At 42.2% G+C, this 15,021-nt stretch overlaps 1 protein-coding gene across 2 annotated transcripts in view; it reads right to left on the bottom strand.

The window, feature by feature from the left end:
* Window positions 1-11,973: 11,973 nt before the first annotated feature.
* LOC129329162 (aldehyde oxidase-like) overlaps window positions 11,974-15,021 on the bottom strand; it is a 78,952-nt gene continuing 75,904 nt past the window's right edge. For both annotated transcript variants that reach the window (XM_054978602.1, XM_054978603.1), the window contains 2 exons: window positions 14,143-14,310; window positions 11,974-13,618 (listed from right to left, as the gene is read on the bottom strand). In XM_054978602.1, coding sequence (XP_054834577.1) covers window positions 13,568-13,618; window positions 14,143-14,310 — 219 coding nt within the window. In that variant the 3' untranslated portion in view covers window positions 11,974-13,567. The remainder of the gene's footprint in view (window positions 13,619-14,142; window positions 14,311-15,021) is intronic.

Below are 15,021 nucleotides of genomic sequence, written 5' to 3'. Positions count from 1 at the left end.
TGTGCATGACATTTGGACGCAGAAGATTCTATTTTGTGTGAAGTAACACAGCAAAAAGCGACTCTAGAGAGTCATTACGGATAACCGTGGCCGAATCCACACGGCTCAAGTTTGCCGCTATTTTCCCGCCATTTATGCGCTTCTCAGAGGGCTGTTCACATACTCTCACCTCAATCCCACCATTCTATTGTATCTGTTGTGCTGCGCTTCAGACGAGGTTGTCACGCTTTCAAACGCTTCTCTTGCACAGTTCTCACCATGCATGTGAACAAATAGCAGCGGTTCCAAAAGAGACCGCCCCCTCTTAACCACCCCTACTTGTTTCTTGCCTTTCCGGAACACCGTCCCTCTTTGCCAAGCAATTCTCCCAACTCTGTCCGAGGCATGCCCACACCCCCATCCTGTTTATTTTTTTTAAGGGGGGGCATTCCTAGCGCTATTGCGCAATCCCGTTCATGAAGATCACCCACAAGCGGTTTGGGAAGTGGTGTTGTAAAAAGTCTGTGGAGGCATCACGGGGAGGGGGTGCCATTTTTTTTACAGTAAATAATGCTTCACTGCCGAAGGAGAGCCTAGGTAATTTCTAACAAGCGGACTGTGCCTGCAAAGGTTGACTCTTTCCGTTTTTTTTTTAATTAAAAAAAATTACTTAAAAATCGGCATACCGATACCGATTTTATCGGTATAGCGAAAAATCGCTATCCTGTAATTATAGTTGAGTGGTAACATTAACCAATCACAGGCATCAATGGGGGTGTGGCCCTGCCATTGCAACTGAGCAGAAAATCGATATAGCGAAAATCTAGCATTAATTTTTTTTAAAAAAGGCTACATGATGTCATCAGCAACAGCAGATCTAAACCTACCCCATATCGTACGATTCTCCCAGGGATGTGAACGGAGTATAGCATTATGCTGGCACAGTAAAAGAGAGGATGCGAACATAGACTGGGACATTGCAGGATAGAATCCAGCGCAATTATTTCATATGAAAAGCGGAAAGTAGGGAAGTGTGGATTCGGCCCATGTTACCAAAGGATCCCAGATATTCTGGAGATCTGTATGAACGCCTAGAAGATCTTGCACAGTTAGATACTCTGATGTGCATCCCAGTCATTCAAGGCATGCAATCTGTGTTAGACAAGTTGTTGGACTTGCCTAGTACCCTAGATAGAGCTGCTTCACAGGTTTTTGATATGGGTCAGCCACATCATTTCAGTAGTGTTTGAAAAGCATTTTCATATCTGAAATGTAATCTGGGAGTTGCTAATGGACAAAAGTTGCCAACTAGCACATATTTGTGTGTTTTCAGATGCAAACAGCCTTCAGATGTTACAGAAAAAAATACCGAATCTTTAACAGAAATACAAACCATTAAAATAACATTGAAACAGCCTGTAGGCCTGCTTTATATAGGACATTTTCCTTGAACAAATACATTCATGAGGAGTGTTTATTTGCTGTGTACATCAGCTTCTCCACTCAGTTGTTCAGGACAGGTGTCTCTCTGGTGAAACAGCAGGCCACATTTCAGGCGTACGCAAATCCAGACCCCCTAGCCTGACTGCTGCTGGGCTGAATGTTCGAACCCTGATCTATGCCAATCATCTAGCAAAACAGGGCACAAGTTTAAGAGCTACCCTGTATGTTGGAAGAAGGCTCTTTAGGCTGGAGGAGAGGTCCTTTGGCTGAACTTCCTGTAACCTAAGGCTGGATACAGGCTCCTCCCGAGATGAAAGAAGGCACATGAAACGAGAGAGGTCCAGATCCTGTTTTAAATGCACAGCTCTTCCATCACATTTAGTTTGGTAAGTCTTCTGGAGAGAATTTCACATTCCTGTTGGAGCCCTAGTTCAACATTTTAGGAAACCAGTAAAGGAAAGGAAGCTTACATCAGTTGGGCTGGCTCTAAAGAACTGTTGGCAGAGGGGAAAGCAGGTGCCGTTCTGCAAAGGCCTGCGCAAGAAATGGCACAAGCGTCCATGCGGTGTTGCAGTAGGCAGGCAGGTCCTCTAGCTATTCTTACGCCTCCCCCCGGTGCGAGACAGCAAGGCACATCCATCCCAGTGCACATTTTTAGCATCCTCAAGGGTATTTGTGCATAGTTCTTCTTTGCAGAGGAGGAGGATTGAACAATAACAAAAAACAAATCATGCTCAGAAAAATCTGTTTAAATTTACAGGTGTCTTTAAACTTAGAGGTATCTTTACATACTTGATTGTGATCACTGTTGCCGGGATGAACAGAAGCTCGTCCCTAGCACAAAATTTCATTAAATAATCAGAGCAGCAGCTTCTTCTTTTTTTTTGAAAAAATTAAAGCATTAAGAGAGAATTATGGATCCAACCCAGTACTACTTATATCACCCATTTCAATAGAAAGTGGATTGTGTGCACCCTAAATTTTGAAGAGCAAAAGTACTATTTATCCAATATTGAAAATGTTTTTAGAGGAGATATCAATATTGGTATTGGTATTTCAAGCAAAATCATTGAGTAGTTTTAACAGAGATTCTCTGTCAACAGGAGGACAATGAAGCCGCCCTGTTGATGTCCTAAATTATCTCCTTCTTTTCAATTAGCTTTTATTATTTTAACGGACGATCTTCCCTCCCTCCCACAGCTTTTGGACTTGCTCACATAATTGCCTATATTTTATGTAAATGGAATTGTTACACCGTAAAATTATATACAAATGTGTCTACCACATGAAGTCTAATAAAGAGCTTGAATAAACCCATTATTTGCAATATAATGGCATCTGATAGCAGCCTGGGAAACACAGACCTGACAGATGGGGGCCCGTGACAAGTGAATGGGGAGGACTCCAATAGCCCACAATTAATTGACTTTTAAAATAACTCCTTTTTTCACAGTTCTGCTTGGCTGAGCAAGATTCACAAATTGCTGCCTTGAACTTCTTAATGAGACAAAATAGCTGCCAATGAAAGTCTAAATGACATGGACTTTGAATGGAGGTATACAATGACCACACCGTGACATGTTTTTAACTGACATATTATTTAAGAAGTAGGCACCACTCAATTGCAATTAAACAAAAATGGCTGTTCCTGTACCAAATAGACAAAATCCAAAAGAGAATACACTCACAGGAGCATACAATTTATAAATTTATAAGTCAATTAATCAAGTGTAATTGCTACATATTACTCATAAAGAGTGACCTCATTCATTTAAGTCCATTAGAATCAGGATGAAAAAGTTCAAAAAGTTCATTAAGTGTTGTTCCCTTGTGGTTTCTTCTGTATCAAATTAAAGCAACAGTGTCCCAAACGAAATTTTTCCCTTTCCTCTTCTCCGGAAAGGTTCCCAGTATATTACGCCGCGGTAGTATTCCAAATGATGGTTAATGCCCAATCTGACTGCCGGCTGTATAAGCTCAGATTTCGTTCATTTGCTTCCTCAGGGGCATTATATACCGCTGTAATACATACATATATTCATACATAACCTTTGTATTATCAATACAGCAAATTAAAAAATAATAAAAAATAAACTCCTCATCATTTTACCCATACAGACCTGTTGCTTTCTTGTATTTTCTGAATTTCCCTTGGAGAGGGAGGACACCGGTGGCTGCATGTGGATTCGCGCAGCCTCCCTATTGTCCATCGGTATCTCTTATGCAAATTCTTTAGAATCAACCATTTCATTTAAAGGGACCGTTTCTAATTCTCAAGTAAAACCCTTGTTACAATAATTGTGGATTCATTTATCAGAAAACCCTTTACAAAAAACAATTCAAAGAAAGTTCGTTATTCAAGCCTGAAGGTTTAACTGTTTGTAATTCATGAATCCAAAAAGCCTCCCTCCGTAAAAGAACAGTTTGATCTGTTACCTCAAGGACCGCAACTTTAAAACATCTCTCATCGTGAGTTCTTTCCACAAAATGCTGAACTAGAGGCGCTTCCAATATTCTATTCCGGATTCGAGACATGTGTTCCAGTATACGTACTTTAAGGGGTCTAGTAGTACATCCAACATAAAATAATTTACATGGGCATTCAATTATATAAACCGTATTGTAAGTTTGACAGGTAGCAAATTGTTTCAGTATCAGTTTCCTGTCTCCAATCTGTATCTCCTGCCCCTCCCAAATAAGTCTGCACACACTACAGTGACCACATTTAAAGGTACCTGACGGGAGTTTGGAATCAACTTGCGGTTTTCCCAGCTTAGCATGGACAAGCCTATCCCTTAGGCTACCTGTTCTGCGTAATCCACAGACGGGGCGCTGTTCACATCCTTCAATACCCTCAACAATATGCCAATGCTTATTTACAATCTTGATAATCTGATTTGTCAAAGGGGTAAAGTCAAGAGCCCATTTAATTCTCTGTGTTGGTTGCTGGAGCTGTGTCTCAAACAGGCGTGATCTATCAGTGGCCCTAGCACGATTTAGGGCCGCCCGAACAACCCTCCAGGGATAATTCCTATTAAGGAAATCCCTGCACATATTTTCACTGTCCCTTTCAAAATCACACATTGTTGATGAATTACGTTTGATACGCAATAATTGGCCATAGGGAATATTCCTTTTTAAATGCTGTGGGTGAAACGACCCATATTCCAAGTATGAGTTCCGGTCAGTGCTCTTTGTATATGTCCTGATCTTAACCTTATTAGTTTGGTCCCTATAAGTAATCACATCTAAAAAATTAATTTCCTGTCCATCATAAGTCCAAGTATACTGAACATTATTATCTCTGGTATTCAGCCAATTGCAAAAGGGTTCCACTTCCTCCTTTCCCTTGAATACGAAAAATAAATCATCCAAAAATCTAGCAAAAAAATATATACACGTTCTATATGGATTAGATAAGTTCATGATATGTTGTTTTTCCCAGCGTGACATAAATAAATTGGCGATGCTCGGCGCTGCCGAGCACCCCATCGCTACACCCTTAATCTGAAAATAAAATTTATCCTCAAAGCAAAAATAATTTTTCTCTAGAAATAAATCCACCAACTGCATAATAAATGTCGAAGGGCAAGAGACCACTTGTTGATCATAAATAATTTCTTCCACTACTGATCTAGCCTCCTCGTGTGGGATTATAGTATAAAGTGATTTAACATCCATAGTTAAAAAAATCATATCCTCCTCAAGGACAAAGTTCTCTACCTTATTAATAAAGTCCCTGGTATCCCTAATGAGATATTCTATGCGGGATACTGCAGGTTGAAGAATCCAATCAACAAAAATCGCTAATGGTTCCAAAACAGAACCACAGCCCGAAATTATTGGTCTTCCCGGGGGAGGAAAGATTCCCTTGTGTATTTTTGGAAGAACATAAAATAAGGGTATTCTGGGAGATTTCACTTGTAACGCCTGATATAAGGTGTCTCCTATTTCTCCCATCTCCCTAGCTTCATCCAGGACTACTTTAATAAGACCACAGATATGGTCTGTAGGATCTGAGGGAATATGTAAATAACTGGTGGTATCCTGTAGTTGTTTATATATTTCCTGCACATATGTGCTCCTATCTAAGACCACCCCCCCACCTTTATCTGCTGGCTTAATAACCAGGTTCACGTCCTGTTGTAAATTCTTTAAAGTCTGTTTCTCCCCAAAAGTTAAATTATGCCAAGCAGAGTGTGGATTACTTTCCAATGCCTTAATCTCTTTCAAAACTAAAAATTCAAAGGTTTCCAGTCGAAAATCTGTACTAGGTGGAACAAAGGAGGAAGTGCCCCTGAGGCGTTTAGGTAATAGATATTCCTTAGTAGATGGAGGTAAGGACTTGAAAAACAATTTCAATTTTACCTGACGGATCAGTTTGAAAATATCTATGCGAGTTTGCAATGATCTATATTTGGGTGTAGGGACAAAACCTAGTCCTTTATTGAGTGCCGAGAGTTCTAAGTTATTTAGAGAGCGAGAGGATAAATTAAATACCAAATTTACGTCTTCTTTCTTTGAAAGGGTTTCTTTCCCCTGTCTAAAAAAGATCTCTGATTGGGATATATAATCCTAGTACGCAAGTTCCGACCACTAGGGCCCTCGTCCCCTGAGCTATCTGATACCCCTGAAGTCTCCAAATCAGAAAAGGTGCTAAGCGGTTTAGCCCACGAGACTTTACGTTGGCCCATTTTGTTACTTCCAGGTCTATCCCACCAGAGATAAACTCTGTTATTTGAATAGTCCAACGTGTCTCGTTTATATTTCTTAATTTTAACCTCCTTAATACGGGCAGAAAACTGCTGCACCTGCTGTTCCACCTGTTTCAGTTTCTCCTCATACACCGTATCCGTTAACGGAACCTTGAGTGATTCAGTTAAGGTCTGAATCTCCTCCTTTAGATTATTACTCTCCTTTTTACACCGTTTAATGATTAATAACATCAAATCAAAACTGCACTTATTTAGGATCGATGCCCAATCTGATTTAAAGTCTTCATCATCCCCAAACATTCCAGGGGGTTTCTGGACCCTAAGTCCCCGCGGGATACGTTGGGTAGTATGATAATCATAAAGGGTGGAGGCATGCAAGTCAAACTTAACCTTTTTAGATTTGAGAAAAGAAAGAGTGTCCCATTCATCCTTAATTGCATTGCTGGACTCATTCATAAGCGAGGTCATACCAGACAAGATTTCATGCTGTTCTTCTGCCGTGAAGGCTAATGTTTCCTTAAAGGTAGCCATACGTAACAATGAAATTAAACAAAAATGGCTGTTCCTGTACCAAATAGACAAAATCCAAAAGAGAATACACTCACAGGAGCATACAATTTATAAATTTATAAGTCAATTAATCAAGTGCAATTGCTACATATTACTCATAAAGAGTGAATGAGGCAATGCTATTAATGCTGGAAGGAAGAGGCTAGGGTTATTAATAGGTCTGGCGGAAAAAATGCCCTGTCCCTTTAACAGGCTTAATGGAATGTCACATACCAGATGTGACTCTCCTTCATGCCATGAAAAACTTCAGCCTCTCATTTCCACACATTCAGCCCCAATTAAAAAGGTCAGGAGGACATTTTCCTCGGGACCTGCTGGCACTCCTAGGAGGTCAGGGAAGCAGTTTGACTCCACAGTCACAGCTGCAGAGTTGAACGCCAGCGAGTTGCTGGTTTTGCTGAGATTTGAACCAGGTCTTCCTGCTCCATAACTCTTGTCTCATGAGTCTAAGACTCTTGGCTTCTGAATAAACGGGCCCCGGACCTCACTGTGCGCCAATACCTCCTCCTCGCTTGGCTCTCCCCTGCCTTCCTTCTGCCTGACCAGCGTTGTCTTCTGTTGGGGAGGCAGCCCTTTGGTACTAGGCGCTTCCCACTCGCACAAGAATATATCCTGCCTGAGCAAGGTGTGCAAGGGGACCACATCTGCAGAGGGCAGCGAGGTAGAAAGCAGAAGTGGGACATCAGACTCGAGCCAATACATTTCCTTGAGGCAAGCCCTATGAGTTCCAGTTAAGCTTTCTTGCAAGCAACTTTAGAAATTTTCAGTCATATAAACCTTTTTTAATTCTATCATGCAAAGGAATGTGTCTGGAAGGATAAAAACTGATGAAAAATAAGTATAATTTAAAACAGCAAGCTTCTTTTTAAAGAAATTGGTTAATAACAGAATCTTAATTTAAAGCAATTAAATAATCTCGTACAAGGCTTTTTTCAGCTGGACCGCGGTGGAACGGAATTCTGGAACCTCATGAAAATGGTCACATGGCTGGTGGCCCCGCCCCCTGATCTCCAGACAGAGGGGAGTTGAGATTGCCCTCTGTGCCACTGAGCGGCGCGGAGGGCAATCTCAACTCCCCTCTGTCTGGAGATCAGGGGGCGGGGCCACCAGCCATGTGACCGTTTTCTCCAAGGGCAACCCACTGAGTTCTGCCACCTCTTTTCCCAGAAAAAAAGTCCTAATCTCATACAACAATATATGACATTAAAAATGGCTGCTTATCTTTGTTAAGAAAATATCTTGTGAAAAGTATCTTCCTTGATTATCAGACAGCACTATGTATTTATATTAAGGCTGTATACCGGGGAATGGGTCACCAGCGGTATTGCCCACTAATTCATCTAGGTCCAATTCACTCCAAATCTGGCCTATAACTACAAGCAGCAGTTGCTTCTGGTTGGTTAGCTGTTGTGAGGTGGGGCACAGAGCAGTTCTAAGATAAATGAAAAGGGACAAACTAAAACCAAAAAGAATATTGGCAAGAACCTGGTGGTGTAGATTCCAACCAACACCTGTTTACAAAACGTGTCATGAATCTTGAGGCCACACTGTTATTAAAAATACATTATTTATCTTTTAGATTCCACTTTTTAAAATAGTAATAATAGTGAATTAAATTTACAGTTTACTTTCTGAAGCTGTATAAAGACTGTTCCAATTTAATCCATATGTTTTTTGAGCATAACACAAATTAGTTTGCTTTTTGTTAGTTTGCTAACAATGGACACTTTATTTAAATCAGTTATTTGAACCTGAAATTCCCCCACTTCCAGTGATTGGAATCTCCACAGTTTAAAATTATTTTACCTTGCAGTATGCTTAAATTTGTCAAAGAAATCATTCTTTTGTAATGATCACAACCAAGCTTTATTGAATTTCTATTGAACTGAGATGCATGACATGAGAGACCAAGTTAAAAGATGCTGAAGCATCACAATGATAGAACTGAACATTTCCAATGGCAACAGACCGATCACAAACCAAGAATAGCCATGTACTTGACAAATGGCAAAAAGCTCTTGCACCGCTGAGCATTTCAAACTGTGCTTTTTAAAGCTATCTCCACAGTTCAACAATTTAACAACAATTGGTCTGAAGTAGAAGCATCACTAGGCAGTCTTTAGATTATTTAATATAATTTTTAATATTACACTGTGCAGCAGTTAATATGGATTCAATAGTTTAAACTTCAGCTCCTCCCTTCCCTGGACTTCTGTTCTGAATATCCACATCTCCCCAAATTTTTGCTAATACCAAGGCTAGTTCCAGTTCATTTCCCAGTGTTACATTTTCTGTCAAGCTTTACAATCCCTATGGAAGATCATTATAAGTCATTATAAAGGACAACTTAATGCCCACTCAGAGCGGTTTACAAAGCATGCCATTATTATCCCCACAACAAAACACCCTGTGAGGTGGGTGGGGCCGAGAGAGCTCCGAGGGAGCTGTGACTAGCCCAAGGTCACCCAGCTGGCTTCAAGTGGAGGAGTGGGGAATCAAACCTGGTTCTCCAGATTAGAGTAACCACTCCACCAAACTGGATCTCAAACTGCACAGCCACTGGATGAGCCTTCAAAGAGATTTTCCCCTAGACTGAAAGTCTACAGATCTCACTGGGCAGAGTTAAACTTGAGGATTGTCCCACTGAAACGAATGGGGCAAATATGTCTAACTTTGGCTGGATCCTATCCATTAATATTCTCCAGCAGCATGCCTTGTCCAGTGATAAAACAACGTTCTTCTTAGATAAGAACACAGACTGGTTTTCCATTTTAAAACAATCATACCTTTATTAAGTATCTCTCTAGATTGCTAATTAAGATCAAACTCTAGTTAGTGAACAGCATTAAACCAGGCCTGAAGACTAAAAGCAACAAAGAGAAAAGGCACTGATCTATCTAAAGAAAGCAAAAATCTCTTCTCCCCCCCCCCCCCACCCCAAATCAAAGCCCAGAAGCACTCAAACACTAGCTAGGTCACGAGCTAGATCACCAGAGCATATTCCATACTAAGCAAACCTTAGCTGTTATCTGTCAGATGAGTGTCTAGAATACAAGGTAGAATGTGTTGGGAGGGCAGCAGCCTTAGGCCTCTAAGAGAGACAAAAAATCCTCATAACAGGAAAAATTCTTCAACTACAGCAAATAAGCAAGGCCTACTGTGGAGAAATAACTCCTGAATACTGAGGAGTGGTGTTGTCATGTTTGATTGTACCCATTCATCCATGCCAATGTTAGTTCTGATGCTTAAATGCCAATTATAATTTAATTAGGTTCTACTGCCAGTTATTGTAATCATAATCCTGGTGTAACCCGATTTCCTGTTCCTGTTGTTAGGATTTCCTGTTATTAGGATTCTAGTGGATTCTCAGACTGTTTATGGAGTTAACTCAGGATTGTCAGTACTGATCTAATGTGGCAACTGATAGGTACGCTTCAGGTTGGGTCCATAGCTTTGGGAATCACTTTCGTTTTCTCCCTCTCACAGCATAACCCTGCAGCTGGCAGGGCTGTGGACAATCTCTCCTATTGATGTTCTTCGAACTGACCTTGGGTGTCTGAAATGTTGCAGTTCTCAGTATCTTGTCTGCCGAGTGTATGAACTCCAAAGATGTTTCCCAGGCTGCTTCTGGGCTTGTGGTTTAGGAGGGAGGGGGTTGTGTGAGTATATAGTTCAGTAACTATGGCTGTTGTGGGTTTTCCGGGCTGTATTGCCGTGGTCTTGGCATTGTAGTTCCTGACGTTTCGCCAGAAGCTGTGGCTGGCATCTTCAGAGGTGTAGCACCAAAAGACAGAGATCTCTCAGTGTCACAGTGTGGAAAAGATGTTGGCAGGTTATTTGTATCTACTCAGGAGGGGTGGGGTTGAGCTGAGTCATCCTGTAAGAGTTTCCCAGGGTGTGGAATGCTAATGGCAGGAGGCTTCACTGTATCCTGAGGAGGTTCTTTTGCATATGGATTGGTGCTTGATGTGCTAATCTTCTCTGCCGGGCTATTGTCGGGTATAGAGTGTTTTGTTAGCCTGGTGTTTTTCAGAACTGGAAACCATGCTCTGTTCATTCTTAAGGTTTCTTATTTTCTGTTGAAGTTTTGCTTATGCTTGTGAATTTCAATGCAGTCTGACAAAGTAGTTGGAAGAGAAGATTAGCACAGAGAAGATTAGTGCAGAGAAGATTAGCACATCAAGCACCAATCCATATGCAAAAGAACCTCCTCAGGATACAGTGAAGCCTCCCGCCATTAGCATTCCACACCCTGGGAAACTCTTACAGGATGACTCAGCTCAACCCCACCCCTCCTGAGTAGATACAAATGACCTGCCAACATGTTTTCCACACTGTGACACAGAGATCTCTGTCTTTTGGTGCTACACCTCTGAAGATGCCAGCCACAGCTGCTGGCGAAACATCAGGAACTACAATGCCAAGACCACGGCAATACAGCCCGGAAAACCCACAACAACCATCGTTCTCCGGCCGTGAAAGCCTTCGACAATACATAGTTCAGTAACTGCTTTGAAACTTACTCCTTTCAATGGGAAGTTGTCATGCTCATATGCATTTTACTTTCATGTACTCCTATGGACCTGTGTATGTGGGAAAAGGCTGATTTCCTGAATAAAAGTCATTTAACCAAGGACCTGCGTCTTGCTGAAATGATCCAGGTTGCCCAGAAGTCCACAAGCAACAGAACAGAGCCCAAAGCCTTCCATGATAACATTTTTGCTGTACCAGGTATACTGCCACTGAACATGGAGGTTCCATTTAGTAATTGTTGCCAACAGCTGTTGATGTAATTATCCTACGCTGAATGTGATTCGTAATGTGCAGCATTCCTGAACAGCATCCAAAGTTGCATATCTGCATGGAGGGCATCTGGGAGCACTGGGGAGTTCATCCGGTGCTGCATGTCTGGACATACATCCTTGTCCCACTGATCCCACACCAAATATTTTGCTAGGCTTATGCGCAGTGGTCTCCAGTGCTGACCTGCAAGCAAAGGTGGATCATTGCTCCGCCTTCTTAGCAACACCTGATGTATGTTCCAGCAGCAAGTTTGGTCAGGAAGCTGCTCTACTGTGGAGGCATAAAGCGAACTTGGTTGGGGCAGCTACAATTGCTGAGATATGAGAGTGACGTCTGCATGACCAGGAACCCGGAGGATGAAGGTTCTGGGCTTAAAACTCAACTGTTGCATCAAGATGTACAACTTACTGGTGATCATTGTTTGTGCCAAAGCCCACCACCACTCAGACCAAGGACACTGGCACACAACACTAACAGTGCCTTTTATTTTGTTTGTTAGTTACGGCAATATTTATACCTTGCCCTTCTCTTGCTGTTTAAAGCAGCTTACTATTCCAAATTAAAAACATATACAATACAGTCAAACCCGTTAACACGTCTCTCGAAGAAAATGACTGCAGCTTTGACCCCATTAAAAGCTCTGTCAAATAAAATAGCCTTATGGTGCCCCATGAAGCCATCTAAAGACAGCGCCCCCTTCATCCCCTGCAGGTGGCAGTCGTGGCAACCGCCAGAGCGAGATCCCCGTGAGGACCTGCCCAGCAGGGCACACCTGGGAGCAGGTTTCACCAGGCTGCCCCCCCATCTGCATAGAGAGATCGTTTGGGCAACAGGGGAGTCAGAGTCAGGGAGCAGGCCACCCCCTTCGCCCCCACACGTGTGTGGCTGGGCGGGGGAGGCCAGCCCTGTCGAGTGGGATGTGCCCAATGGAGCTGCTCCGAATCAACCACGTTGGGCTCCCCTTGAGATAAAGTATAACGGAAGAAGGAGAAAATGGCCTCTCTTCTCTTCTCTAGGCCCTGCATAATTTTATAAACCACTAGTATCATGTCTCTCTCTAAACTGAAAAGTCCAAATGGAGCCACACCAGCAACTTCCATTAGGGCATAGCTACACATGCAGTTTCTCGGTCCCTTTCCTGATTATCACTACCGTGGAAGTTGCCTTTTTGATCACAACCGGACACTCAGTTCCCATTTTCAACAAGCTCCCCCCACCCCCCACAGCCCCAAGGCCTTTTTCTTGGTCTTTCACCAACTGTAGCTGAAAATCAAGAATAACTAAGGCCATCCGTAAAACACATTAGTTACCAAATTTGTAGCTGAAATGTTAAATATAAATGTATTTTAATATAAGTATTATTGTATCTTATAGAAAGTGTCTTTAAGAAATTTAATGAAGGGAATGGTGGGGAGAAACATTTTCTGTTGTATGTATTTTGTTATATATAACTCTCTCTGATTTACATAACTGTTATATAATCTCCTTTTTTCTTTCTGTATCCCCTCTTACTATTATTTTGTTTTTCGAAATAAAATAAATTGTATTAAAAAGAGTTATTTACAAATCCTTCCATGCTCTTGTTTTGCACATCTGCCTCTTGAGGTTCTGGAAAGATACTAACACTGCAACCCTAAGCAGAGTTACTCCAGCCTAAGCCCAGTCTTAACACCCAGCCCCCACATGGCTTGGAACATTACAGAAACCTGTGGCACACCATGCTATTCTCACTTGAATACAGTTTTTATCACTCAGCAACCCTAAAACAACTTTTTCTCATATTCTGGAGATGTTGACTGAATATTCCACTATCGCAGACCATTGTATAGTATGGGAGCTGATATAACCCATTAAGCTGTAATCCTCTAGTATCATATTATCTGAAAATGCAGGAAGCTGACTCTCCTGAGATGGAATATGAAGCTCGCAGTATTTTTCTCCCTCAATGAGAAAGTAGGTACTCAGTTAAAAAGACCCGCATTGATTGATTGTTGGGAGATGTTAGTCAAAGAAGTCGGCGCCATTGTAGGTCCTTTGTATCTGTTCTTGTGTCGCGTTTACAGGGAGATGGCCCAAGAAAGAGTCTGCTTATTTTTATCCTTTGGGATCTAGAAGAAATAACAAGGAGGAATGATCAGTTTGGAAGGGTCATTGCTAAATCACCTTGGTGTTCTGCAGAAGCTAGTAGGTCCTTGGTCCACAGTTAACACTGAGGAGCTAACCAGAAAATATGTGGGGGTTCCATGTTAAGCAAGCTTGGGTGGTGGAGAGTGCCCTCAAGTCATAGTTGATTTATGGTGACCCCTGCTGGGATTTTCATGGCAAGAGACGAACAGAGGTGGTTTGCCTGCCTGTGCAACCCAGGTCTTCCCTGGAGGTCTCCCATCCAAGTACTAACCAAGGCCAACCCTGCTTGGCTTCTGAGATCTGATGAGATCAGGCTCACCTGGGCTATCTAATTCCCCAGATTACGGTTTGCTTAATCTGGGGGACAGGGCTCCTATTGTAAGAAGATTTTCAATCCTGCCAGTTGATACAGGAACACAGACATAAAACCAGTCCTGACTGCCTTTCCTCACTGGATGAACGGGAACCAATTACACGGTGTTTTGACAGATGCAAAACTCTTTACCATTTCGGTAAACTGGTCCACACAGGCCATCCGAATGCGTTCAGGGGTCAAGGGGCTGTTCAGCACGAAATCCCCAGGCGATCTCCTTTCTCTTCTCGCAGCAGCCACTGCGTCCCATATGGCAAAAAACACGGAGCACCCAAGGAAAAGCCCCGATTCACCCAGACCCTGTCCCAAGAAGAGCGAAGCAAAACAAATGCATAAGAAGACAGGCAGTGACTATTTTGCTTTGTGATTTTGGAAGCATGTTGAATATAGAGGGTTTTTTAACATACAGTCTTTCACTTCTCCATGTATGTCATCAGCTTGCTCTCATCATTAGCTTATTTTGAATTTTCGAGTAATATTCTTAAGTCCTGCACCCTTCGCCATTTACTCAAGGTTAATTGTGGAGTCATTTCTAATTTTTAAAAAAAATCTTTTTGAACACATGAAAGAATGAGCTTTAATTATTCAATCAGCACATGTAGTAGTCCTTCAAAAGTTAACAAGACTGCAGAAACTGTATATCCCTACAAGCAATTCTTTGCCATTCAATAATGGTGCATACATAATCTCTTCAATGAAAGAAGGCTGAGAGGTGACAGAGGAGAAATACACTCTGCCTTCTGCCTGGTGGCGCAGTGGGTGAGAGCAGAGAAGAGAATGGCGGCAGTGGTGGCATTGCTGGGGGCGGGGGACAGAAAGGAGAGCAGAGTAAGTCCCGGTGGCTGGAACACTTCCTCCGAGGTGGCAAATGGAAGGGAAGAAACAAAACGAGGCAAATGATACCGTTCCATGAGCAATGGGCAGTCTCTCTCCACTCACACCTCACACCACGCACCTGCTCCCGCTCCAGGCTTGTCTTTGGCATCCCTGTGTCCTCTCTGCCTATGAGAG

This window comes from Eublepharis macularius, chromosome 4 (genome assembly GCF_028583425.1).
Source record: "Eublepharis macularius isolate TG4126 chromosome 4, MPM_Emac_v1.0, whole genome shotgun sequence".
In the NCBI taxonomy this organism is placed as follows: Eukaryota; Metazoa; Chordata; class Lepidosauria; order Squamata; family Eublepharidae; genus Eublepharis; species Eublepharis macularius.
This window is presented reverse-complemented; position numbering and strand designations above follow the sequence as displayed.